Source organism: Branchiostoma lanceolatum, chromosome 13 (assembly GCF_035083965.1).
Source record: "Branchiostoma lanceolatum isolate klBraLanc5 chromosome 13, klBraLanc5.hap2, whole genome shotgun sequence".
Classification (NCBI taxonomy): Eukaryota; Metazoa; Chordata; class Leptocardii; order Amphioxiformes; family Branchiostomatidae; genus Branchiostoma; species Branchiostoma lanceolatum.
The window spans coordinates 9,402,265-9,430,019 of record NC_089734.1 but is presented as its reverse complement, the minus strand read 5'-3'; the positions used below and the strand labels follow the sequence as shown (position 1 = coordinate 9,430,019).

General features: G+C 41.7%; 1 protein-coding gene across 14 annotated transcripts in view; it reads right to left on the bottom strand.

The window, feature by feature from the left end:
* LOC136447334 (disintegrin and metalloproteinase domain-containing protein 11-like) overlaps positions 1-27,755 on the bottom strand; it is a 47,661-nt gene that overhangs the window by 13,298 nt on the left and 6,608 nt on the right. For 4 of the 14 annotated variants that reach the window (XM_066446102.1, XM_066446099.1, XM_066446103.1 and 1 more), the window contains exons 5-27: positions 23,021-23,090; positions 16,890-16,972; positions 16,080-16,152; positions 13,246-13,318; positions 12,888-12,958; positions 12,361-12,432; positions 11,509-11,580; positions 11,063-11,235; positions 10,334-10,418; positions 10,000-10,087; positions 9,650-9,707; positions 9,392-9,491; positions 9,063-9,134; positions 8,741-8,857; positions 8,387-8,467; positions 8,202-8,249; positions 7,995-8,058; positions 7,531-7,639; positions 7,283-7,402; positions 6,760-6,928; positions 6,116-6,227; positions 3,502-3,595; positions 2,587-2,604 (exon numbers count right to left, since the gene is read on the bottom strand). In XM_066446102.1, coding sequence (XP_066302199.1) covers positions 2,587-2,604; positions 3,502-3,595; positions 6,116-6,227; positions 6,760-6,928; positions 7,283-7,402; positions 7,531-7,639; positions 7,995-8,058; positions 8,202-8,249; positions 8,387-8,467; positions 8,741-8,857; positions 9,063-9,134; positions 9,392-9,491; positions 9,650-9,707; positions 10,000-10,087; positions 10,334-10,418; positions 11,063-11,235; positions 11,509-11,580; positions 12,361-12,432; positions 12,888-12,958; positions 13,246-13,318; positions 16,080-16,152; positions 16,890-16,972; positions 23,021-23,090 — 2,022 coding nt within the window. Of the gene's footprint in view, positions 1-764; positions 2,160-2,586; positions 2,605-3,501; positions 3,596-4,091; positions 4,180-5,302; positions 5,388-6,115; positions 6,228-6,759; positions 6,929-7,282; positions 7,403-7,530; positions 7,640-7,994; positions 8,059-8,201; positions 8,250-8,386; positions 8,468-8,740; positions 8,858-9,062; positions 9,135-9,391; positions 9,492-9,649; positions 9,708-9,999; positions 10,088-10,333; positions 10,419-11,062; positions 11,236-11,508; positions 11,581-12,360; positions 12,433-12,887; positions 12,959-13,245; positions 13,319-16,079; positions 16,153-16,889; positions 16,973-23,020; positions 23,091-27,755 lie in introns of those variants that run through there. The other 10 variants (XM_066446101.1, XM_066446111.1, XM_066446100.1 and 7 more) reach the window with 7 other exon arrangements.

Genomic DNA, 27,755 nt, shown 5'->3' with positions numbered 1-27,755 from the left:
CGCTGGAGGCTGATTTCGTTTCCAGCGCAGCAGATATTTTTTAGAGCCATATTCTTTAATAGCAGAGCAAATGAGAGTAACAAAGAGATAGAGAGAAAGAAAGAAAGAGATAAGGAGAGATAGAGAAAAGGACAGAGAGAGCGAAAAAGAGAGAAGCCCTTAGAAGGTATGTTCTCACGGCAACTGAGTTGACTTTCCTGTATGGCAGATTCTGGAACTGCTTCAGGGGACTGGGATGCATGAGTGCTGGGGCGCAATGATAGACTGTTGGGAAGCCGATCTGCTGTGGTAGTTCAGGTAGGTAAAGGAGCATGCACGAGCGTTGAAAATGCCGGATCGGAAGATGTAATGAATGGTTACTTGTATGTATGTATGTATGTATGTATGTATTTAAGTTGGTTAGTTTGTTTTCTAATTCTACGTAACAATGTAAGGCGTCTCACACAGGCTGTTTTAATGGAAATGATTTGGAATCAATTGCCGAATTTTGGTATAAACATAACGGACTGTGTTCCTTGCATTCGTCAGGTATGTTCCATACAATACGACACATTTCATTTCTTTCGGGCAGCCATTGGCATTGTCCTTTTCATTCATCTAAAACAATCCTCTGTCAAAAAGAGGACTTTTAAACAGGACATATGATGAAGACAAATGCATGGGCACAGCGGCACAGTTTGTTCGTAAAGGGAAGAAGATACAAGGCAGATACAATAGCAAGACATGTCCCAATGTCATCGAGGAGGCAGAGACAAAGAAACGTCTACAAAATATCTTGAAAATTTATTTACATATTGATACTCCTTAAATAAATCGCATTGGGCAGGACATCAATTGGCAGTCCATGTTCATTATTTTTTCCATATTGATGATTTAAAGAAAATGTATTTGAATCGGCCACTTGTTTGTGGATATACCTATATGCTCCGTCAAATGACAGCCAATGCCTGATGATTTTACGTTGAATGGTGGCTTCAGTATAGGATAGCAGTTACTCAATCTCTACCTTATAGGATTTGTAAGATACTGGGCATTGTGGTCGAACATTAACCACCTGACATGCAGGCCAGAGAATGCTATATGTTTTTTTTTCATGCTTTCACACGCTGTGATAAATGTCGTCTCAGTTAGTCTTCAATATTTTCGTGGTACACAATAGAGTTTTATCATTTGTAGAGGTTATTTCTTTACATGTACAAAATTCGGGCATAGTTCTAGAGACGCTTTGTCGCTGCTTTGCAGTTCCTTTCTTACTCAGTACAGTGTCAGTACAGATGAAGAAGCCAGAGAGTGAACAGCAGTACACGGAAGGCACGTTATGCACACACGGGGTGTTGGAGGGATGGAGGGGAGAGGACATGAAAAGGAAAGGAATTATACAGCATGCGCTGATGTACTTCTGGAATCCGTACAGTGATGCCAGAATAGTCTCCCTCCTTGAGATGTTTTGATATAGAAATCAGCTGGGAACCAATTTTGCGTACATTTTCCCTTCTGCATCTGTAAATTGTACTTGCATGTTGTAGCTTTTTTTCAGTGGGGCTGTTTGGAACGGATCATTGTCCAACCGAAATTCCTTCCAAAATCCCGCGCACGCGCCAGGATACAGCTTATTACATATTCTACCCAAGCAGAAGTCATCCCGGAGAAGACCTTTTGTGAGATGCTGGTCTGTCCCAGTGATCGCTGGTTTATTGATCCTCCTAATCAAGTCACAACCTTACAGGCAACATTAGATGGCAGTAACGGCGGGAAGCCCTTGTTGGAGCACCAGCTGCGCGCTCTCGGCTGTAACACGTTCCATAAATGATGCAACTGAGGAATGCAATTCCGTCTGTTTCAGACAGTATAGTCCACATGTGACCAGCAGAAGCGCCATCTAGCGGCGTCCATTGGCGCGCCAACAGCTGCAGAGAGGTTTTCCACAGCACAGCCCAAAGTTCTCATCCGTAAGTCTTTTGGACAGTTCAGGTTAGGGCCATGTCCTTCTTGATTTCAGACAGAGCCATTGCAGGTCACACGAAATTTTGGAAGCCTCGCGGGCCCATGTGCTCAGTTTGTTCATGCTTTTTAATAATGAGTTCAAGCATGGTTAACGCCGCACGGTCCCGCTCAAACTCGAGCTGCGTCCGCCTCCAGGACCACCGCCCTCTTGCGGTCTAGAAGGTGCATAGGAAATCGGAAGGTTTTCGGGCTTGAGTAGCTATTCCAGGAATTGCGAGTATTGCATTCACCACGACACGAGCCGAACTTTAAGATATGAAAGTTACAACAGGACCATGCATGAGTATAAGTCCTTTCCCGGGTGGGAGAGGAGAGAAAGCTCTATGGGAAGCAAGCGTCGTGAATTTGTTCAGAGGCGAAAGGGAGAGGGAATAGTGACGTAGTGACGTGTGTAATTGGAAGGGAATGCGTCAGGCATAGCGAAGAGGATAAACAGTGACAAGTGACGAACAACCGATGCACTCGAACAGTAGTTATTTCTTGTAACAAAGAACACCGTGAGCATGGACACTTTCATGTCATGTATACCTCAACAAGCCACCTTAGCTTGAAACACACCCATACAAAAACTGTGCTACTTACCCTCTGCGGACCGCACTCCTTTAATAAGGCGACATGATGGAGAAGAAAACACGTTAACGTACCAAGAAGGGATGGGTGTACGATAGGTGCGACTTGCATGCACGCGTGATGATGTAGCATTCATGCGTTCACGTTCACATCTTGTACACTCACAGAAAGGCGACTGGAGACACCCTAGGTACTCTTGCTTTTCAAATCAGTCGCATAAGATTGTAGGAAAACAATTTAGCAAAGCAGTAGGTAGCTTTCTAGGTCTGTTTCAGTTCGTTCGTCGCAATGTGCGTCAAATGGTTACTTCATCAGGCAACAAACAGGAATGAAGTAAACTGAATCAAATGTTGTAGTTAGTGTTTGTAATAATTCTTTAGACCAATTTCCGGACAGAGGTTGCCTGATTAGTGTGTGAAAAGCTAATGTCAGACGAAGATAGCCCACAAGAATGACAATGCAGGACAGAAGTGAGAACATGCCCATGCCCAGACTTTGGTAAGTATGCCCGGCCACAACACAGTGAGCAAGGCATACACGTGCGGCCAGGCATACGTCATGCAGGCAAGTCATCAGTTTCATCAGCTGCCTACAGGTCTGAGATAGGCACCTGATGATTACCACAGCAGCGACAGTCAGAGGAACAAAAGCCATCAGGCACCTCTTCACGTGTACCTAGGGGGTCTTTTGGCATCGCATGAGCCAAGCTGACATGATGATCAAGAGTGACCAGGTGTCATTTCAGGCCATGACTGGTACAGCTTTGCAAACTTTGGTTTGCATTCGACAAAACTGGTTTGTATCGACAATGAGTAAATTCTCAATTGCCAATCTGCAAAACTGCTTTCTTGTTTGCAACCAGTCGACCCATGCACCAAGGCAATAGTACAATGACACACATGCTGTACACACACATGGTATACATACTTATTCCCCAACCCATATGCACCAAAGCAACATGCATACACAAGTACTGCCGTCATCACTGCTCCTAGGATACGATTAGCCGTGAATGACCGGCCTAAGTAAAGACAGACATGAAAGCACAGGTCATGGGTCATGGGTAATAAGTTACGTATCATGCCTGAAGCCACACCTTCCCCTCCCTTGGTTGACGTGGGATACATGTCATGACACTCCGAGCCAATCAAACACAATTTCGGGGTACTGTCCCTGGTCTACCTCTGCGACAGTCGAGAGACAAAGTGAGAGGAATCTACTCAAAGGACAGGAATAAACAGTTACTTCATCTAGTTCAGACGATCGTACGAACACAGCAGATTCGATCTATCTCGCCGTCCAGCTTTTCTTCTTTTTGTTTCAAACGTAGTCAAAAGGACAATTTGAGTTTAGGGACTTTATGGTCGTACTGATCTGCGACATGCCCTCAAAGTTAGATATGAAAATAAATAAACAAACGGCATAGTTTTCCTAACAACCTGGCAGGGTAGGTGCAACTTGTAACGTTCATTATTACCATGCAGACAAATGGAAGTAATTTGGAAGATGTTCCTTACTGGAATCCCCACCCGGTGCCACCGAATATTATTGCAAGGCCGAGAATGGTTCCTGCGACTATCCCAATGATTGTGCTAGACATACCACCTGGGCGGCGTGTGAGGAGAAAACGAAACTCTATCAGAATTTCTGAAATGTGGAACACTTTTAGCCTGAGGAAGATAGTCATAAAAAAGTGTTATTGTTTTGAAATAAAGATGGAAGGGAGAACTGTTGGCGCAGGAAGATAAGAGGGAAGGAAGTTGGGCGATTTGCCATGGAGGAGGGCACATCCTAGCCAAAGAAATATATGCTGTTAAATCTCAGGTGTCCGCTTTTGTCTCAGAAAGGTGGACCGCTGATTTTTTTTCGACCTATTTTAAAGCCTGGCTTTTTTAGGATGAAGATGTAAACTTAGATGGATGAAGGAGGATTTAGGGAGATTTTAAGTGTTTGGTGGTTCAGTTTGGTGAAATCTAATCTTGGTTACTTTTTTGAGGGTGGGTCACTTACAACAATCATGCCAAGAGTTAAGTATGATGATGCTGGAACTGGACAGGAGTTGGAGCGGCTGCCTTGATGTTTCTACTCTCTACAGAAGCAGAACGGGTCAACGAACGCTTCGGAGGCAGCCACTGGACATGCAGAAATCAGCAAAGAATGATTTGCCATGATGATAATCGTCATGCAGCAGGATGGAGACAGTGTGAGGGATGGAACAGAAGGTCACATGCAGCGTACGTCATAGTTGGGACGACTCGAGGGGGAGGGGGGTACTACAGGGTGCAGCGAATGAAAGAAACCCTTAGGGTGATGGTCAAAAGCAGAGGTAGACAATATGGCGACCGTCGTTATGTTTTACTGCCAACGAACGTCATGCAACATCCGGGTATTCATGCTTTGCGCATGCCTAATATCCCACGCAACCAGGTGCATTACGGGATAAGAGGTGGGGCTTTGTCATGAATGAACAAATGGCACAATGTCCTAAGATATGATCAAGAATGCATACCCTTCGACGGCTTAAAAGTTAATGAAAAATTGGCCTAGGAAAAATGAAACTTGACGTTGTGACTTTACGTAGATGGAACAGCAAAGATCTGTGCTGAGTGTTTAGGGAATAAGGACGAGCAGTGGCAATAGGTAAGGGCATGGAAGAAACGAGAGAAGGATATGCAGTCCTGAGCTAGACTTCAACTAGACACGGCACGAATGCATTGAAAGTGCTTACTGAAATCCCCACCCCAGTCCACCGAATACAATAGCAATGGCTAGCAATGTACCCGCCATGGAACCTATGATTGCGTTAGTTGTACCTGGGGGGACAGGAGTGGGAACAGGCGGTGAACAAGCTTGTTAAAACGCGGGGTCAGAACCAGAGTGCGGGGTAATATTCGTAATCGAGTTAGTCAAACAAACCAATGAAAACAATGTGGAGACAGGTAACAAAGGACAGTTCAGGTAGACCCATAGTGCTGAAAGCGACTCATCAATAGTTTTCTACATAAAATGTACTTGAAGTATCAATTTCAAAAATGATGATAATGACAAGCGCACCAGTGATAAGCATGTGAAAAATCAGATGTTGTCAACGATTACAACGGTATGAATCATATGTTTGAAATACACGTAACACTCTGACTTATGTTTTGTTAACTCTCTTTGATCATGAATGTACAAAAATTACATCAATCAAATTTTTTACTACATTCAAGCAAATACTGACTCCATCTCCAACTCAATTTCGTAGAAATCATTATATTTTATATCATTTTACAAAAAATACTGGAAGACATTGGCGAATGAGAGAAGTGAAGTATCGAAAATAGAAATGAAATGAGAGTGAATGAGGTAAGGTAATGCATGGGCGCACACCTAACGGCATTTTCAGTATGTTGACAGTTATCTGCTACACATGATATTAACTGATTGTATGTCTTAAAATTTTGAATGATTGTTGATAATGCATGAATGAAGACCTTTATTGTACACATATACCCACTGGGTTAAGTACAGGTCACAACAATAGTGTGTCATAGTTCACCTTGGTTCCCAACATCGTCTTCTCCGTTGTTCCCTACGGGAACATAGTTACCGCAATCTTTGCCCCTCCACTCCCTTGTGTCGCACAAACAGCTGTCTTGGTTGGTGCAATTCTGAAGGAACAATAATGAGTACAACATAGAAATTTAAGTTGACTGTCATTTGTACTTTGAAAAGGTACTTTGCATGGTTCATGTCAGGCAATCTAACTTAACTAAATCAAGGTTCAAGAGTAATGAATACTATATCAAACACATCGCAACTGATGTTTTGTATTGATAGTTATCTCCTTTGATAATGTACTACCAAATCGGCCTGATAAAGCTTGAATTGATTTCCTTGACATTAGCTTTCACACAGACCAGGAATCTGAGCTGTTTCGTTGAAGACATATCGTAGAGTATAGAGTATCGTAAAGGAGGCAATCTACATCAGGGCGCACTCCTCTAAACGGGAACGGGGGGCGATATCGACTTTCAATAACCTTTGACCCATTGCTGACGTCACACGTGAATAGGCTCACGTGTCTAGAGCGATTGGTTATGACGACTGGCACATTTTTGGGTTGGAGAACAGCTTAGTTCTTCATCATAATATCATCATTATATCGTTAAGTATGCACGTTGAGGTGAGTTGTCCACTTACTCCATGTCCAGAACAGGGCAGCCCATTGACGCCTACAGGACAGGGCGTGATGTTGAAGTTGGAGACCTCCACACACCGCCCACTGTGGCACATCTTGTTGGTGCCGCAGGTTGTCCCGTCCTGGACATATCCGATGTTATTACTGTCATCCAGCAGCACGTGGCCACCCCTAACAAACAGTAGAAACAACACACTGCAGTTCATCTAATGATGGTTTCACATGGCCATCCAGCAACACGTGACCACCCATAACAAACAGTAGAAAACCACACTGCATTTCATCTAATGATGGTTTCACAATATCGTCGCTATTAATGGTTATGCTCAATACCAGCACTCGTTTCTAGTGTGTTTGTACAGTCTGATTGGATATCTAAATGAAAAGTTGACTACTGGCCATTGTATTCTATTTCGCCTGCTTAACGTAATCAGTTGCCAACCATCATCATTTGCTTGATGGGGTCTCTCGCTATTTCTGGCTGTTGCGAACGTCCGTACCGGATGTACATACAGATGTTCTTACTTGCAGTGCATGGTCTTGCCAGTCCTTGGGTAACTCTTGGACGTCGGTAAGCCGTCCAGAACGCCAACCCGGGGGACTGTCACGTTACCGTCGCACAGAAGGTAGCCACAAAAAATGTCTCTGAAACATCACCAAATATGTCAACATTTCCAGCATTGTGAGACAATACATGTCCATCAAGAACTTATATGTCATTATCGATGATGGAACAAGCGTTGATACGCAAAATATGGAAACTATTGACATACTTTGGTTCACATTTGTCCCAACCGCCATCTTCACTTTTCCCGCAATTGCCATCCCGGTTGCCATTGATGTTGAGCCTCTGATAACAGACGTCATCTGCTGTGTACACATCTAGTGAGGAAAGACGCAGTTATTGGGTTGGTGTATCCTGATCTGGTGATTTCACCCATGGTTTGAACTCAAACCCACCTTCTTAATGTATTGGAACGTACACGTTCTGAGCATGGCATCATTTTCATTAGCACTTTTGCAAAACATCTTTGATCATGAAACATTGCTTGCTAATAAGTTCTCTTATGGATAAATATTAATGTCTAGGATTATTAAAGTTACTCTCAAAACAAATTGAAGCTTAAGGCCCGGGTGACAAGACCCTTTTTCACCATATTACCTACGGCTAAAATTCCATACAAATGACATGAAATTAACCAATGTAGTAGATGATAAAGAACGTGTCTGAACTTGCCTTCACCCCAGACATATTTGCACTGGTTTGTTCTTGTCCTGCACTCGCCATAGTAGCAATGGCCCTGTGAAATGTACAAACACGGAAAATGGTCAAATACTGTCAAACGACGAATTCAGGTTCCAAAGGATTAGGCAGACTAATTTTGAGATGCACCTTTGGGTGCCTAGTACCTTAACGTAGAAAAGTGAAAATAAAATGTATTACATCGACTTCACAGAGTTGTCCATCTTGCTTGTAAAGGTTGTCTGGACACTGAAAAGACAAAAGTATGGTTTCACTGCCTTACCAAGTACGGGAAAGTACAAACTGACACAAGTGTTACTCTACAACGCACATTGAGCCGAACGTATTTTGGATACAGAAATTCATATTCAGAATGTTGGTCATACCTCCCCACTCCGGCCAGTGCACTTCTCCTCCAGGTCGCAGGCGTTGACTGGCGCTCTACATGCCATGCCCCCGTCCTTGTACTGAGAAGATATCATAATGTATATACTGATTTATGTAAGCCTTGCGACGAAGCCTTGTTAGTTTGTTTTTTTTAATCCATGGCATATATATTCATATCATTGGCAAAATAAGAGACAACGTGCAAGTCCAGTAAAGAACGCGTTGTTTTACAGTACAGTTGTTATAGTCAAGGCGATTGGCGCAAAAATTGCTTCGATGAAAAAGCATGAAAATTGGCATAAATGTTCTATACAACAATAGAAACATGCTGTTCTCGTGACGACTCGACTTACCTTGCATGATGACAAGTCGCAGCATTCTCCGTGTGCGCATTGTGCTTCTCTTGATTCTGCCAGCTTACAGTTGTCGCAACATTTTACACACCGCTTGAAGTACTTCATATTTGTAGGCTGTGGGGGTGAAATACTTTTTAAGTGTCGTTCTTTGCAAATGGCGTCATATTTGTAAATGTTTGACAAACAGAAAGTATTTCTCCGTTTCCCTGCAAAGGTCAACATGTCCCATATCTTACATTTCTTGTATCAACTGTTATCGAGGCATTTCATTTGACAATCAAATTGCATGTTAAATCTAGTATAATGTGTGCAAACGTACCGAAGGAGGTCCACAGTCACACTGTTCACCTGCCTCTATAAACCCGTTCCCACAGTAGGGAGGCTCGTGCAGCTAGACGGCAGAAACGATATCATTAATAAAAGTTTCAGACAATAAAATATTTTGAAACTGACATTATGTAGGAAAACTATCAGTGTGTGTACGTAGCATTGTAAGAAGTTTCCATAATGGTGCATTATAGCAGGTAATCATGATTTACCACAACAAAGTATCTTAAAAGAATGCATGGTTTATCCAAAAAATATACCCCAATCCCCATCACATACACATACACATACACGTACAAAAAGGACCTGAAACGTCCATACCTTTTCAGGTCTGTTGAACATACAGGCACCAAGTCCGTTCGTCAGTAACTCTCTATAATCCCTTACGCTACACTCGGAAAATCTTCTTGGCTGCTGAATTCTGAATAGGAAAATGGCAAAAGTCAGGCATGGAGTTATGAAACTCACCATAAATTCATTCATACAGATTCCATTGTTTACTAGTACTTGTTTGTTTGTTTGTTTGTTTGTTTGTTTGTTGATTTGATACAATGCTACAGGAAGTGGATCATGTCTTACCCTCTTTCATTCTCCATGATGCACCCGTACCAGTCTGGACAAGCCTTGAAGCAATCTCCTGGTGAAAGAGACATTCCAGTAAGGTGGACAAACATGCACTCGTACCCACTGACGTATTACTTACTGTGAGACAAAGAAGCGAAAGGGTAACTATCACTAGGTTCGTTGCAACAGTAAGAGTACTAAATCTATATCACACATCATCCGACTGTGCAGTAAGTTAATGTCCTTTACTTCAGTCGCCGGCATTGTATAAACAACTGTACAACTGGTACAACTGCATTCTATTCTCAGATATAATTTTCCTTCAGCGTTTTATACTATGAAATAGACAGGAGAATGATAGTTACTTCCGTTATCATCGTGCATCCCCAGGTTGTGTCCCAGTTGGTGCGCTAACGTCACAGCCAACACCACGGCATTCCTGGGGTTCTGGTTCTGGAGGAAATGAAAAGATAGTGTGTAATATAAACTGCATTTATGTATGTGTTGATAATGTTAGGTTTACTATAATTGAAATGGGAATGTATCTGTTGATGCGATAAGAAACTTCCCAACTACTTATAGAAGACGTTCCTCTTGTCTCGTCATTTGATCTATTGTGTGGGATGACAGATTACCTAATAGTAATACTTGATGATATGTGGATTTGAAATGATACACTTTGCAAATCCCTGAACTCACTTCATTTACACCACCGCTGTTCCGTTTCGTGCATATCCCGTTGATTGGTGCCTGGCCTGTTACGCCGTCTTCAAATGCCATGCCGCTAGATAGGATAAAGAACAATGAAGAAAAGTCTGGCTAAAGAGATTTTGATCCAATTCTGCACCATTATCCTAAGCCAGCTCCTCAAAACAATGTAAATGATATCAAGACGGAAAAAGGAAACATATAATGGTGAGCTGATGAAATATGTTAGGTACAAGGGAAACTGTTAGATTTTAATGTAATACGTTCCTTTCAATTAGATCAACTGCACCAAACTCTGTGAGGAACAGAAGTCTTATCTTGTTATGTTGTCTGGTATGTGGACAATATGGCGCCGTTCTTTCACTCGCGGCGTTTGTAAATAAAGCAGTCTTTTCTGTATCCGCCCAATGATCCCGCCGGTACTTAGAGCACCAGTTCTTACCACACAAAGCTGTATATATAACCGACAGTTGATCCTATATCTACTCCGCTGAGGCACCATCAAGAGTTATGAAATGCGATGTGATGTGAAGGGCAAACAACAGATTGCAAACACACAGAAAGACTGGGCAAAGGACACAGTGATGATTGTGGTATTCATGCACCATTAGGAATGTCCTATATAGCCAATCTGTCCAAGCAGTGGAAAGAGAGACCACACGCAGTACAATCCCACCGTGCCACTTTTTCCTTATGCAATAGAGAGTCTTGGCTACCTACCTGAGTAAATGCGCTGCATCATGCGACTGCCAGTTTAACAGGTTCTGATATCTGTATTTCAGAAACTGCCTGAGAGTCTCCTGGGCATCGCTGTCCACTGCTATCTGGTCTTCACTATCCCACGTCTCTATCGCTACTAGTGCTATTCTTGTGTTCAGCTGCTTACTGTACATCTATGGAAACACATACAAATGATACTTCATTCAGTTACAAATAAGAAATTGTCCATAGTAAATGAACGGTCCGATTTATGTATGTTTTATTTTCTGTTAGCAGTAGCCACAGTTTGGGATGATATTTTATCATACAATGGCAGAAACCCGTGGCAGAAACCGTGCTGTTGGTTAACATATTTTCCCTTAGTGGCTTCAAATGATGATAAAAATAGCATCAGCTATGCTCTTGTTAGAGGATGATACCTAGTATGAATAGTAACTTTGACTTACCGCATCTACTAGATTTGCTACGGTCTTTGCGACGCTACTTGTCCGCTGTGTGTTATTTTTATACATCTGGAACTGTAGAGGGCACACAAAGTCAAACATGAACGACATCAGCTTTAATTCGCCGAAAGTCAAGTCTTTTGATAATCATATTAAGGATATATACGGCAGTTGGTAGTTAAACGTTCATTGCAGGGGGTCCTACTGCCTTCAAAACAACATATACATGATGAGCCGTACAAGAATGATCTGAGCAATGAGTACAAAGAAATTAAACATTAACTGTTCTATCCATCTATTGAAAATTAGGAGGAAATTGAACCACAGAAGTCTACAGTTTGATCAAAGCGTCTCCTTTTGTTGAGCAGGCTGTTTGTATGTGATGTAAACAGCCATTTGCTGTGATGGATTACCTGATTATTTCTATCCACCAATCATCCTCACTCATTATGAACCTAATCAAAACCGTTTTGGTCCCATTTTCCTGCCCATGTTTACAGCGAGGTGCGGGAACAGATGCGCCATTCAGATGACTTAATCTGTGGTAAAGCTGACACAAATTAGTCTTCATAAATCGCGAAATGATCAGGACTGATTTGCTGGTACTGATTGTTTTCGTTTGTTCGGTGAACGTTAATCATGTTGTGGGCGGAACGCTAACTGGATTGAAGGTAAAGTGTTACCATGTCTCCTCTCGGAATGATGACTATCAATTTGCATCAAATAACGCTAGCGTCGTTACACTCCCAGTCGCCCTGCCTTATAACTCATCTAGGCGATATCGAAGTGAAACCAAAGGACTCTTTAGCCAATATGGTACATCCGAATGATATACTGGTATAAAAAAATACTTACCATTCTGTTATCATTTACTAAGATTAGCTCAATGTACTTTGTTTCTGGTAGCACGTCCCTCTTCAATCTTGCCTGTGGAGATAAAGGGGAATTGTATTGAATAAAACAACCAACATGATGTCATGTTGGATAGAACAGGCGTGATACTCTCATGGTATTCATCTATACAGCTTCGACTTTGATTCAACGATAGGAATGTCCAGGGTATACCTGTCCTTGGTGATGAATACCATCTATACACATTAGTATACATGTCATTGGTGCTGAACACCATCTATACACGTTAGTATGCCTGTCCTTGGTGCTGAACACCACTTACACACGTTGTTATGTCTGTCCTTGGTGCTGAACACCGCCTACAAACACCTTAGCATACCTGTCCTTGATGCTGAACACAATCTACACACACGTTGTTATATCTGTCCTATGTGTGATAATGCCCTACATTTTCTTCTCGAATTCGCCAAAGTGACAGGTTAAGACAACACCGAGTTCATAGGAAGACGAGCCATATATCATTTTCCTACCTTTGGTTTTCTTCTAAATAGAAGTTCTCTAAGTCTATCCAGTCTACTTGACTTCGTATCCTTCTGTGGTTCTGTAAAACGTATAAAAAGTCACGTTACGACAGAAATGTAGTTTGTTACACTCGTATAATACTGTAGTTACAAGAGAATCTACTGATGAATGTTTGCAAAGTAGGAATCGCTTTCATTATTAGCACAACATGTAAGGTATAGATTGCAATGCTGTCTTACAACATGCATATATGTTTCATACTCTTAACAAGTTGGAGCGTACACATAGTTTAGCCTCCAGTAATCTCTGTTATACATCATTTTAGTCAATACTGTTTTTGGAAAGTATATTATTTACTTGTCTCACCATCTCGAACCAGGACATCATCCTGCTGCATAGTTTTGACATTGGTCCTGTACACGATGTGCAGCTGACCATTCTGGAAAAACACAAAGTATCATTTCAGTAACCAAAGACGAACCAGAGGAAGCCATGATCTCAAATATCACTTATCGTAGAGGGCAAAGATTACTTCTGATAATCTTTCTCTCCACCCACAATTAAGAGAGTGGAGCCAACTGCCGGACAATATTCCTGAATAGTTTCGTCAGGTTGGTAAGTCACTGAATAAAAAAAACTTTGTACACAACCATGTTTCGGTGGCCATCTGACACCTTCCTCGGTTCACAATGCACTGCAGCACAGGTGTCGCTGATTGTAGAAGCGTTCCCAAATGCAAAGTATCTACATACACTGTTACAGGGAACGGTATCTACAATACGGTTCCATATTGTACATGCACCGACAGAAGAGGCCTCCAGGGCTGAAAACAGCCCCTAAAATCCCTGAACTAATCTTCGAAGGTATCGTGACCATATCATACAAAAGTCGTCAATCTCCCAATCTCTAAGTCAAATCATCATAGATAAAATTCTGGGTTTTCGTGAAGAAGGGATAGGGCATAACATGCTCATCAGATGCTAGCAAAGTTTGACACATCATAACTTCTGCAGCTGCATCCTTCAGTAATGTGAGGATAGCTGTTGGGATTGCCCTTCCATCAGAGGTGACATTGTCTTTATTACAGGGTTTACATGTATAGTCCTCACCCATTTGTACGAGATTAAAAGACTAAGTACGACCCGAGGCATTACCGTCGGTGGATCACACGTAGGACGGCGCCGTAAGTGGCCGAGCCGACGCGGATCGTAAATCATGGATGTAAGGTCTTACAGTATCTCATCATGTAATACATAGAATGTCCTTCCGGTTAGGTATTCAGTACCTAGGTCTTCTTCACTCTTTAATGCGTGTCCATGCATACCGAGTTACGACTTTGGACCAAACTTTGTTATTGTAACCCAAATAAAAAGTACAGGACTCTAATCCGGAGCACTATGAATGTCCCATTGGTGGAAGCACTGCTGAGTGACACGCAACCCTTCCTTAATGGAGGCTGATGTGCCTGTAATCCTCCGGAATGTTCTTGACGGTACCATCTGCATAAATCTATAGCTATTAAACCGTTTCTCTTCATTTAAGCAGCTAGATATGCCTGGTCACCGAAAGACAACCAAGGACGCACAGATCGAGGGAAAGACGAAAAACTTTGAATTCTACCTAATATCCGAAACGTTCGAATTCACACCATGTCGCAACAAAAGCAACTTCTTTGGGACTGTAGTACTTAGTAGAAGCTTGTTTACAGCTAGTTTCATACACCATAAACGTTTATTCTGTAGCAGTCTTTTGCCAACTTCCTTACGAAGACGAGTTTGTGCGAAATAGTCTTGTTGATATTTGCTATTAACACTAATATTGTTACCAATAGTTGCTATCCCCTGTTATCGTCTCGCACTGTACGTGTGCCTCACACTGCAACTCCAATCCCTCATACAGGTCGTTCACCTTCAGCTGAAGGATAATTACACGGTGTAAACACTGGCGTAACGGCAGGTTTATGACGAATCAGCAGGCTTAAGGATCGCCTTGACATCTTCAACCTCCGATAGAACAAATATTTACAACACCCATTAAACAAATCATTGGTGCTTGGACGGACTTATGTATGTTATATAAGGTGATAGGCGCTGCTTAGACGAAAGGATGAAGTAATACGAAAATTTGAAGAATAAAAAATATTCGGTTGTATTAGACTTACATTTTATTTTAGGTCATTTAATTTGAAACATGGAGCATGGTGATTTTGAAAATAAAAAAATCATTGGTACTTGGACGAACCTATGTATGTTATATTCACTGGTGATATACCTTTGATGAAAGGATTGAATAATACGAAAATGTGCAGGATCTAGAACATCAGGTTGCATTAGACTTACATTTTATTCTAGGTCATTTGATTTGAAACTTGGTGATTTTTTATATCAAAACCGTGGCGACATTGGTCGTCCGGGGACGTCGCCATTGATAAGGGCAATCTTGTCTACATCTCAACAACAATGAGGCTGGCGCCAGAATACGCACCCAGCCGTTTAAATAATGTCTGCCGCCTCGATGTTACAGTATAATGACATATGGTTTATGGCGCCAGGGCAGATCATGGATCATCGGAGGGCAAACAGCTGGTTTACAATGTTTGTACCACTTGAAATGACCAATAATTGCGTCCTTTCGATGCTCAACTAAAGTTTATGGAATACCATCTACTACATATGGCTTTATTGAATTTGTGGTAAAATTCCCATCAACAAAATATCGGAGCAATACAGCTGGTTTACAATGTTTGTACCACTGGAAATGACCAATAGTTGTGTATGATCTAAGTCCGTTCGATTTTCAACAAAAGTTTATGGAATACTATGTAGTACATATGGCTATATTGAATTTGTGGTAAAATTCCCATCATCAAAATATTGGAGCAATACAGCTGGTTTACAATGTTTGTACCACTGGAAATGACCGATAGTTATGTATGATGTGAGTCGATTCGATGTTCAAGGAGAGTTTATGGAATATCATGCAGTAAATATGGCTTTATTGGATTTGTGGTCAAATTCCCACCAACATGGAAACAACTACAGATCCATAAGCTGAGGTAATGTTTTGACATTTTCGTCGCCGACGGTCCATCTTTCCCGATGTGCATGTGGTTGGGTTCAATGGATAGTGCTACCAAAGTACAAACAGGAACTCAACACAAGGTTGTAGACAGAGGATGTCCTCCTGTAAAAGAAAGTTACCTTTTCTGGGACAACATCTTGCTCATCGGAAGGCCGTATGAAGTATAGACTGTCTCCGTCATCAAACATGCCACTGAAACATACAGGTTCACATTTCACTCCTGCTCAAAGACCACAGCAACTTAACATGCAGTCAGTTAAAGTTAAAGGTCTGCGTTATTGGTGGTGCAGAATGTACATTGCGCGTACATGGGAAGAAACAACACACAGCAAATAAGTTACTCATGAAGACAGTATCTGCAATTCTGCTGATTTTTACAGCAATGCAACATCATTTTGCATGTTGCTGTAGCTACCACACATGTAGTTTCCAGTTGACAAAGAATACCCTTTAAGAAGAAACTAATAATGATTTGCTTTGTTTTTTGTGTTTGTTTTTGTTTCTTCGTATAAAAAACAGCACGGCTTCTTCCGCACTAACCAATGAGATGAATAGAAAGCCACTATACCATTACAGTAGATTAATTCATAGATGTTCTACATCTTAAGGTAGTGGAGCTTTGTATCCCCATGGACAGAGTGTTAATGCAGCAGACGAAGCGGATAATAGCCTACACAAAAGCGCAAACAGCGTGGATACGCCTGGAGTGTGAACCCAGGTCGATGAGCAGAATACGGTTCAATCCGCTGATAGCAGGGTTGACCCCCTTTTCATGATGGAGTCTTGATGGCGGTACTTCATCGAAGTCATTTCAGGCCATTTGCATTGCTTCTTCAATTAGAGTCACCCCGTCCGTGATTACACATTTTGAGGAACCATGGCAGAACTCTCTAATATCCTCGTCAGAGATAATGTACGAATGTACTTACAGAAGGCCGTTGCATGTTGATAGTGCCACTGTTGAGCCGGGACGACCTCTGATGCGGCCATGATAGTAACAATGCTCAGTGCCCTGAAGCAGAACAACACAACACGAGATTAGAATGTTTACATTACCATACAGAAACAGTGATAACATCTCGGGAAATTGCTTTTGGAATGCTGATCCACTAAGCATTCAGAATGGCGCGCCCAGGAAATGTTAAGTTGACATTGAATACTGTGGACAGACAAAAAGCATCGCGGTTTCCTGCCAGTACTACGCTATTCATATGCCCATGTTGTTACTATGGCCATGACTTCATCTGCTGAGGACAACGGCAAAGTAGACTGGATATGCCTTATTTCTTAATCCATCCATGAATTGTTGATGTATGATTTAATAGGCTTCGTTTTCAAATCTGGTGCCTTTGTGACGACTTTGAACAAGCTAAGAAAAACTTTTGACCGTTCGTATTTATTTACGTATTACACTCAACATGTCATTTCTGCATAAGACCGGTTGACGGCAAACCCAGCAAAATGTGTTACTGATGCACGGTGATGCTGAATGGTTACAACTTTCTCTTTCACAATATGTGGACCAATCACGAACTGCCATTTTGTGTCAATGACACACAGCATTGATTGTCCTAACCTTGAATCACGCCATGTAAAACGAAGGAATTACAGTCGCGTTTATCAGTCAAAGCGCACATTTCACGTGAAAAACTACCGTATCAATCAGCATGAATATCTCCGTACCACCCACGCGATCACGGCGAGTAGAAACGATTACACTGTAGTTATCTCACATCCAAGCTGCTTCCCCAGCTGTTAACTTCACAATGTGAAGCCTTAAATGTCAACGTCACGTTTTCATTGTTTCATGTTTACCATTGAAAGACATTGTCTCCAGGTTTGATCTCGAGTTTTGATCTAAAGTAAAACTTTATTGATGGAATATAATGAACGACCGTGCGCGAATAACACCTCATCAACGCCCGATGTTGTTTATAACGGGAAATGAAGGTATTTACGCCCTCGATGGAGTGATTACCATCTGGACTAACATAAAGCAATGCAATCTGCAAAAAGTTATCCATACGTCAGGATGGCAATTTTACAACATCATGGCAATTTCGCTACACTATGTATTAGCCAAGTTATGTTCAATCAATCCTATGTTTGTAGATAGCAAGGCTCAACACCACCTGCGGTCCCCCACACAAGCAATGCTGGGTTTTACCCGAGAATGCAGCTCAGGGCCTCTAGATTACCATGCCAGCGCACATCATGCCATCGTGTATCGATACCATGTACCAACGTATTAAAGCAAGAATTTCTCACAGCATGTTACATAATATTGTATCACACCCGCCCACTCAATCCAGTCTCTTCTTATTCTGTCACATCGTGATTGTTCCCGAAATCTAACTGTAACCGTAACCATGTAGAGGCAATATTGTATTCTAAAAAGTAAGCAACCGCCTTCCAGAAGCAATTTTGTATTCTGAGAAGTCAGTAACATCTTCTTGAAGCAATCTTGCATTCCGAGAAGTCAGTAACGTCTTTTAGAAGCAATTTTGTATTCCGAGAAGTCAGTAACGTCTTCAAGAAGCAATCTTGCATTCCAGGAATTCCCATCTAAGAGCCTTTGGCCATTGGCCAAATATAGTGTCAAGATGTTATTTGTAGCTTCGTGAAAGTTTTTGTGCTGGACCTTTACACAATTTTAACCAACACATCACAATGCTAATGTTGTATTACTATGGGTATTGTTAACCTGAGTTTCATTATTTACAGTAGAAAGGCTGCTTTTTCCCCCATGAAATCATGAAGTCACAAAGGCAATGTGCTTTTAGAGCACGGCATCCATATTTCAAATACGGTATACACAACTACCGTCCTGCTAATGCACCGACCGCCAGGTGGCAGTGCCAATAAATTACGCTATATTAGACCAAAGAAAATTGCTTGGCCAGTGACTGGAGAAACAGCTGGTGACTCAATTTCCTGGAAATTAAACACGGGATCACTTGCCCCCGAGGTCAGCTGTACGTGACACGCGGGAATAATTCTGCCGGTGAAGGTTCGCCTGCAGGTGAGGCTGCAATTCCCATCCACCATGTCGCCATCATTCAAGGAACTACCAGTGGAATGTCAACCTAACCTTTCGGTCTACCCGTGAAATACCGGCGCATACAGCTGCAGGAACCCAAAAATATCAACACCCGTTGTCTACAATGATTGGAGCCATGTTTCACAGTGCTTGGATGGACTGCCATGTAAATGTCAGTGCACACTGTTCTGGTGTTAAAGTGTATCTTCAATTGGAGCTCACCATGCTAACATTTAAACAAGTGCCGAAGGATTTGTAATAGACGCGGCGATGATAGATCAGGCAATCAGCAGCTCATCCAACAGCTACGCGCGATCATTGATTGATTGATTGATTGATTTATTGATTGATTAATGCTTCCTGCTAGCATATTACTATGTCTTCTATACAGCAATGTAGGTCGATCTAAAAACGTTACATTATCTGTAGTGTTGTCTGCGGATTCTTATATCAGATCAAGAATATAAGTGACAGCAACTTTATTTTGGCGTTGATTTTGTGAATAAAAAGACTTGGTTCCTGTCTAACCCTTGTTGGGATATAGACGACCTATTGCCCTTCCTGCTGATTACTTTTGATGGTCTAACTTCTGAAAACTCCAAAACAAAAAGTTAAAACCTATTCAAGTGTCTCCTTTCTGAAACAAAAAGTAGTAGTAGTAGTATAAAAGTTTCAGACTGAATTCCATTTTGTACTTATCTTACTATGTCTTTCACGAATTTTTTAAACATTCGACCGAACTTGCTATTTTTAGAAAGCATGCAGCCATAGTCCATATTGACTATCTAGATGTCATATTCAATGTTGTCGATTCGAAACGCATATCTAAATGTTTCAATCGCATAACCGACTCTTTGCTCTAATTGAAATCAATGGAAAATTTGGCTTTTGCCCCTTCCTGCTACGGGTGCAGAGTCATGAATATTCATGCCGGCTCATCAAAGATTTAAAGCGCTCCTCTGCCGTCTGAGCTAAATGGTGATAAATGAGGCCTGCAGGGATTGGAGAACGGAGACAACGAGAGGCCAGCACGGAGGCAGGGGGACGGGGGAGGAGAGTGGAGACATTATGGCGAGCTTTCTCAAAATAATTCGCTTTGGTCGACAAATTACGTCAGGTCTAATGTCTTTGTGGATTAGCAACCAATGGGTGATTATACGGAAGGTGTGAAAGCTGACCAATAACTCTGCTCCAAAAGAGAGAGTATTCGTCATGCTAATATGATTAAAAGTGAGGGAGGATTGATGTTGAAAGACTGAGGGAGGACGCCATTGCTCAAACCTGCGTTCGTCACATATCCGAACAGTTAAGCTAGCAACAGGACAGGTGACATATCAGCAACGAGATTGCAGAGAGGTTGTGGGAGGGTCAAATCCAACATTACCGGGACATTGCGAACGTAGAGATGCTTTATTAGATCCTAACGAGGGCCACCGTGAAGTAACGTTGCCCATAAAAAAGAGAACAACTGATAACAAAGAAGAATGGATGTTCTAAAGAGCAGAGATTACGGACTGAGATGACCATCTCCGTACATCAGTATCTCTCCTGCTGTTTCTACATAAATGATGGTATTACTGTGTCCTTTATCTCAATTATATACTTGAAGTCATTCGTTGATGTTTAGCTACTGGCCAAGGCTTCAATTAAAGAATGGCGCATGCAACTGTACAGTAAGAAGAATGGCGCCTGCTAAATGATCGTGGCTGCCAAAGTCTGATGTATTTGAAAGCATACTTGCAATTAGCTCCATTCAATGTATGTGTTAAGTGGTTGCTTTACGCAAATAGCTATATATACAGAAGATCCCCAAACCCCATTAGATATGCCACACAAGGTCGTTGCAAACATGCACACTTTGAAACATTAATTTCTGTTCAGCATTTCCGATAAAAACACCGTTACTATTACAAATGTTCTAGTGAAATCGTAAGTACTTTGAGGTCATTTCTGACCTTGCTGAGGATATTCTAGTGCAGGGACATGTTACTGACAACAAATGACTATAGCATTGCCTTAGTCGAAGACAAGGTAAGCGAAGGTTTAGAGTAGTTTCACGACACACAAGCGCACACGCGGTCCATGTTATTTGATAAACTACTGTGACATACAATATGTGAAAAACTTGATACGGCAATGTCATGAACATCACATCACAAGGCCTGCAGGGCATCTACTATGGGATGTAACATAACGTAATGTGATCATATATGCAGGCTACGCATATTTATAAAAGATATATGACCTATGCATATCAAGTCACTGGGCCTTACTGTCAGTATTTCCTAAGGTACAATCGATCATAAACGCAAAGCAGAGCTTCAGTAATTTGTACGGAGACAGAATAACCAGTGGAGACAGTTTGCAGCCAAGAAATGTGTTTGATCTTTCTTTGTATCGCGATGTTAAAACAAAAAGAATCCCACCAGAGGAGAAGGAGTTAAGAGGGGAATCGACGCTCCATTACCCAGCAAATTAAGACGGCGGCGCGTACACAGAATGCCAAGACAGTGAGGAATGCGCGTTGTCTCGAGGGACGCGAATGATTTCTTGTCTTAAACCCTCAGGTTGCAGCAATGATAACGTTTGAGAAACAGACCACAAATTTAAGACGTTTAAAAAAATATCTAACCACGACTCAGGAGGCATTTGCAACATTTCAAATGGATTTTAAGTCCATCTTAGAACTATTATATTCTGCATTAGAATGGTTGTAGACCATGAATGTATGAAGATCATTTACGTGTGTTTGTTAGGCCTTTAGCAGTCTACATTGTTTGGCATGTTGCATGATTTTAAGATGAATATCGTAAATAACATTCCATGTGAAAATAAAATATTGGAACCACACAGAAAACACAATTTGTATGCTCGGTAGCGTACGGGGATGCTTTTGCTTATCACTTAATCATCTAAAACAGGGACGTAGATTTCTTTATTCTCTCGTTTGGCCGACATTATCTGACATTCGACAGCCATTCAGTTAACAGATTGATGCACATCCTTCGCTGTACCAATTTATGACGCTTATTTCGAGGTTATGAAGCTTTTCCAATTACGTCTTAAGCATCAGAACGTCAGAGCTTCTATCTCTTTACTCCCTTGTGGCCATAACATCTGGAACCGCACGGGGTGGCATTTGACAAGGCGTCTGGTGTGCGTTAAAGCAAAGATGCAATGGCGTAAGCCAAATCATCAATAACGTATATCTACCCTGAGTGCTATATTTATCATCCACATACTTGTTCGTTATTTTTAGTTAAACAAAAGGCACCGTGATGCCTGGTTTCCTCGTCGGCCTACGCAACATATGCCGTTAAATAAATGACTGCGCAGGTAATTGGCCTTCTTACGTCATATCGCTCGTAGTTGCTAACAATTGTTTATGATGGACAATTAGAGTCCGGATGGGTTATGACGTCATTCGGCGAAAAGGATTACAGTTAAGCTTCACAGTTTGGGATTTTCTCCCGTATCTCCTGAAGTTGTTCCCGCATTACGATAAGCGAGTGAGAAACTACCTGATGCTATCATCAGATCCTACATACGCAGCAAGCAATGGGTGTTTGACCGCTGGCTACATGTACCAGCGCTCGCGCTAGTATGGTGTTCCTCTACAAGACTTTTGAGATAACTTAAAAGTATTTGACCCTGATAGTCGTTCATGGCATGATACTAGTCCTGAGGATTTTTACTCTTAAACGTGATCTAGTCGACTGTATGCGCAGCGATATATATATATATACATATATATATATATATATATACATATATATATATATATATATATATATATATATATATATATATATATATATATATATATATATATATGTCGCTCTGCTTTGTCCTAAATGCACTATTGCAAAGGGACATCAGCTGTGTTGTGTCTTTACTGGTCCCGTGCGGATGGCTACATCGTATACTAGTAGCCCTCGCCATGCATAACATTCTCAATGGGCCAATACTTCCAAAACTGCCACTTCTGTGTTACTTACTTACAAATGTAGGAGTACTCACCTTCACCACTACTGGCTTGCTTGACTGGTTGGTGTAGTATCTCTCCACGTATCTGGAGGACAGCAGCCCACTGGGAAAAAAACGACAAAAATATGTTAAACTTTCATCCTTATATTTTTGTAACTTATCATGCTGACAAAGTATCACACGACATTTCATTCCATGATTAAGAATATACTCTGATACAAATCTACTCGTTTGAATGGATTTCCAGAAGCATTCATTCCACACAGACCCAAACTATCTTTATGTTCAATGTCATAACGATTCTTATCAAACCTGATATTCAAGGATTCGAAAACCTTAACCACAAAATACGGCATGGTATTGAATATCCGCCAACAAGGTCAAGCTGGAGAAGTGAAAGATGGATCTGTTTGTCGAGAATACGACATTTGTTATGTTTTACGATAGTAATAAAGCGTGCAAAGACATTGTAGTGTTGTGTTTGCGTCTGTTCATCCCTTTGAATATGTGGTTTGATGTCTGATCTACGACTGGATTATCCACTGTAGGCTCCGATTGGTTATGCTACATGTATCACTAAGGACAGCTTGTGGAAAATCATTAAGAGATTGCAATAATTGCGAGCCGCGTGTTCTTAACTCATTACCAGTCACCACGACCACCAGAAAGAGAAGCATTACGACGGGTCTAAAAATAGCAAAATTTGATTTCGCGCAACATTCGTTTCACAAGATTCTGATTTAGTAAACATTGGCGCTCTGGCCTCCCGGGGATTGGTTCCACCACATCTGTACCGAAGAGGTTACGCACATTTCGGGAGTGAAATGTGTTACCCTCGAGCTCAGGTGTCATAGAAATTCGTCTTTAATCCCTCATAGCACTTGCCACCTACGGAATACGCACTCAAACACATTTGCAAGCCAGCCTCCATCAACTCTTTCACTAGGGACCTTTGGTTCCGCTAGGATTGAAGAAAAATGACGTGTTCAGTCCGAAGTAATGGAACGGCATGCTACAGAGGTTATGTTTAGATGGAGGCACTGTGAAACGCATTCCCTGGTGATGGTAAAGGGACTTGTTATTAAGAATAACCATCCCTTTGTCGCTCACAATAACAAACAACTTGGTTGTTGGTGAAACAACTGCCACGATTCACCTCATAAAAGTCGATATAAATCATTACGTCAACGTCAAGCCAAGGGACTAGATAACAAAACATCTGAATCATTCATACCCACTGTATTTCATTTTTTGGACGTTTTCACCACAAGGCAACGTCGTTTCAGCACCATGGTCATTACCTACATAGATATGCAAACAGACACAAAACACTACAATCCAAACAGCAAATCTATAGTCCTGTTCCTCATCGAAAACCTCCTCGACGTCTCGGGGTTAGCGACAATCGCACGTTCAATGGTTTATGTCATGGTTACAGACGTGACCTGCATGACTAACTGTTGTTCTACGCACCCTGAGCAGCTCTATCATTTCTACTTGACGTCTACAAATTGCCTGTTTGGGCAGTAGATGTATCTACATGACCGGAAGTGAAGCTACTCTCTACATTTGCTCTTGCAGACCCTTTTATCCTTCGTGAAGAGGGAATATCACTTTTACCATGTATAAAAGCTTGATTGCCGAGCGTTTTGTGGACGTGAATGCATCCAGGACCTCAAGGGAAGCTTAGTTGCTATTCAGAAACGGACGGATCTCCTTCTAGCGCTACCATTAAGGTGGTTCTACTGCCATTTATTTGTGCAATGAGCCTGCAGACAGAAAACCTTCCCCAAACCTCTCCAGCACCAAATAGTGCTCCAAATACAGAGGAAATGTGGTCTCCGCTACGTTTAACTGTACATCCTTAGTCGAAGGTATCTTGTCAATACAGTCTTTCTTTCATCCGCGCCAGGTATCTGCAGCTACGATAATATCTCGACAATTTGCTGCTGCCCTACACTGACGGACATTACATCATGGTCGGGTGACTCCATGAATACCAATGTCTGGCAGCACATACGTGAGAGAACTAGTGATGAGGGGTTCATGAGTAACAAACAGCCTCTGCGGATATCTTGGCGCCAGGAATAACAACGTTTAATCCAAGCATAAATCAAGATTTACCATAATGTGGTTATCCTTGACCACGAACGCTCCAACATATTGTATTATCTGACAACTCCGGCTGTTAAATGCACGGGATCATGATAATGACAGAGTTTCGCTAGCCCCCTGCTACGTTTCTCTGTATGAAAAAAATAATAACTTGAGCTACTTCGCCAAAAATGAACTCTAAAATCCATAATTTCATCAACCTGATTAAACTTTTTGGGGATTTTCTAGATACTGATTTTTAGATACAAACACACAGACATATGTACAGCCATATCCACATCTGTATAAGTAGAGAGAGATGCATGAGAAAACAATACGTATCAGACAGATAAGAGAGCGAAAACGATTTGCGGATGTTGCATAGCCTACTCCCGATTCCTGGACTGTGTTCCGTGGCCTGGAATGTAGGCCATTTGGTACATGAGTTGGCGATAGGTCCATGTTTGTGCACGGTAATCAGCACGGAACTATACTTTCATCAAAATGCTGAATCGACAGATCGCAGGTCAGAAGGTCAGATGGGCGAATCTAAACAAACACATAGGGTCAAACCAAACACATAGGATGTGATTCGTCAAGAAAATGCACCTCTATAGGCGGCTGCATGGAATTTGATGAATACCAGTGGCCAGAAAGTCAGACGATTTAGGTCAATGGGGACGTATCTCTGTGCGGCACATCCAGGTCATGTATCATTGCGGTATGTCTGGACTCTGTCATGTTATCTGTTTTGACGGGCTCTTGACTTGTATCTGCATGTTTAAAGTTCGCTAAAGGCCCCCACACACTAACAACAACCTCTGCGGTATCTGATGTTTTGATAACGTCATAAATAACTTAAGTTGCCTCTGCTGAGATGCAGCACAGGATTTGTGACCTAACCACGGTATGGTACTACACATACCATGGTCATGTCCATAACTATCTTTAGAGTACAAATGATGGCAATGCAGTATATTACCTACTGGACTTCGATTAACTCAAGATTGTGAAATTACGTGAAAAGAAGTCCCTGAGACCGTAAATCTTAACGTCTCCGAAATCGCACCACGTCATTGCATGTACTTTATCAACAGTTGAGAAGTAACATTCAAGGGAATGCAAGCGCCGCAGTATGTCTTATTGTCTTGGTGCTATGAACATCTTTAAGAAAATTCAGTAGATACGTAAAGACTGAGAGCAATTGTACAGAGATTATGTCAATGGCATTCATCCATACGTGGTGTGTAGCCCTGAGGTGGGTGTGCTTTTCGCATCTCTGATTGTCGTGGTATCGTTATGCCCAATTTAGTTCCCTGACAGAGGTCGTCAGTTAGACAGACCGACAAAGGATAATTGTCGCCGTAATTGGAGTCAAAAACCGGAATCAGGTGGTCGCCGCCCCATGGCCTGTCCCGCCAAGAACGGGAGGAGGGACGAAAAACGTCTACCTCCGTCAGAAACAGCCATATTTTGAGATAAGGCACTGGGAAGCACTGACTCAATCTTGCAGGAGATACATATCGAACAATCAAGATTGAAAACCATTTCCAAGTATCAGACGATTTAAAGCTCGTCTTACATTTTCCCATTCTCAAATTTTCGTCTCCCTTTCTGTAAGCCTATAGATGTGAAGCCATTTCCAACAAAGATCAGAATAAGATTGAAACAAAATTCTTCCCACCCACTATCTTGCCACTTAGGAAACACCTCCTCAAGTCCCCCGACCTTTATCAATGGGCCAGTCTTGGCGCAGAGTCTGCCCGTTTTGCTGTAAATTGTTACGGATGAAATCGTGCGAAACACAGCTGCAAAGTGTAAGGGGAACGTAAATATCGATAAAAGGCACCTGCGAGAGATGCATCACATTCACAGCGCATTCTCTCTAATGCCATCCATCCCAATAGAAAACATCGATATGTCTATTCTTATAGAATAAAGAGTAAAACACAGATATTAAAGCAATAATCTCCAGCATAAGGGAATTAAGTACCACATACCTTTATTCTGTATTCTTTGCAAATATGATTATTGCGTTAATTGCCGTTAGTTTACGTTTCTGGCTGCTATGCTTGTTAACTTATTTGCAACTTAATGTTTTGATCATAGTTGGTCCAATTTCATTTTCTCATCGTACCTTAATAAGGAGAGGCCCGTATAAAGGCGTAGGTATTCGGCTTATCCTACTCATAGATTTTGAAAAGAAAAAATTATTTAGCTAGTTGTCTTCGTGCAGATCTCTAGCCATTTGTCTTTGTACAGATCTTTCTATCATTATAAAACACGACTTAAGATAGTGAACGTATCGTCAATCAACTTATGCCGCCCCAGTTTTTATAGTGTATCATCGTCTGAATTTGTTAGTAAATGCAAACACACACGCGCTTGGAATTACAAACGTCATTTGAAGGAAGATAAATCTGAATACTTAAGATAGGTGAAGATTAGCTTTACCCGACCTCGCTTGGTGACATCACCCTTACAAAAGCGAGAGCGATGGGGCCAAGGCACGGAAAATATTATAATTTGGTATTCACCTCCGCGCGTTGAAATTGATTTAGCTCGGGGAACAAAATTGGAAACCGATACGGTGGGTCACGTGACGGAGATATAACCGATATCGACCTACGTTCGGAATAGGAGGCCGGGGGTAGGTTCTCTCTTCTCTAGAGGT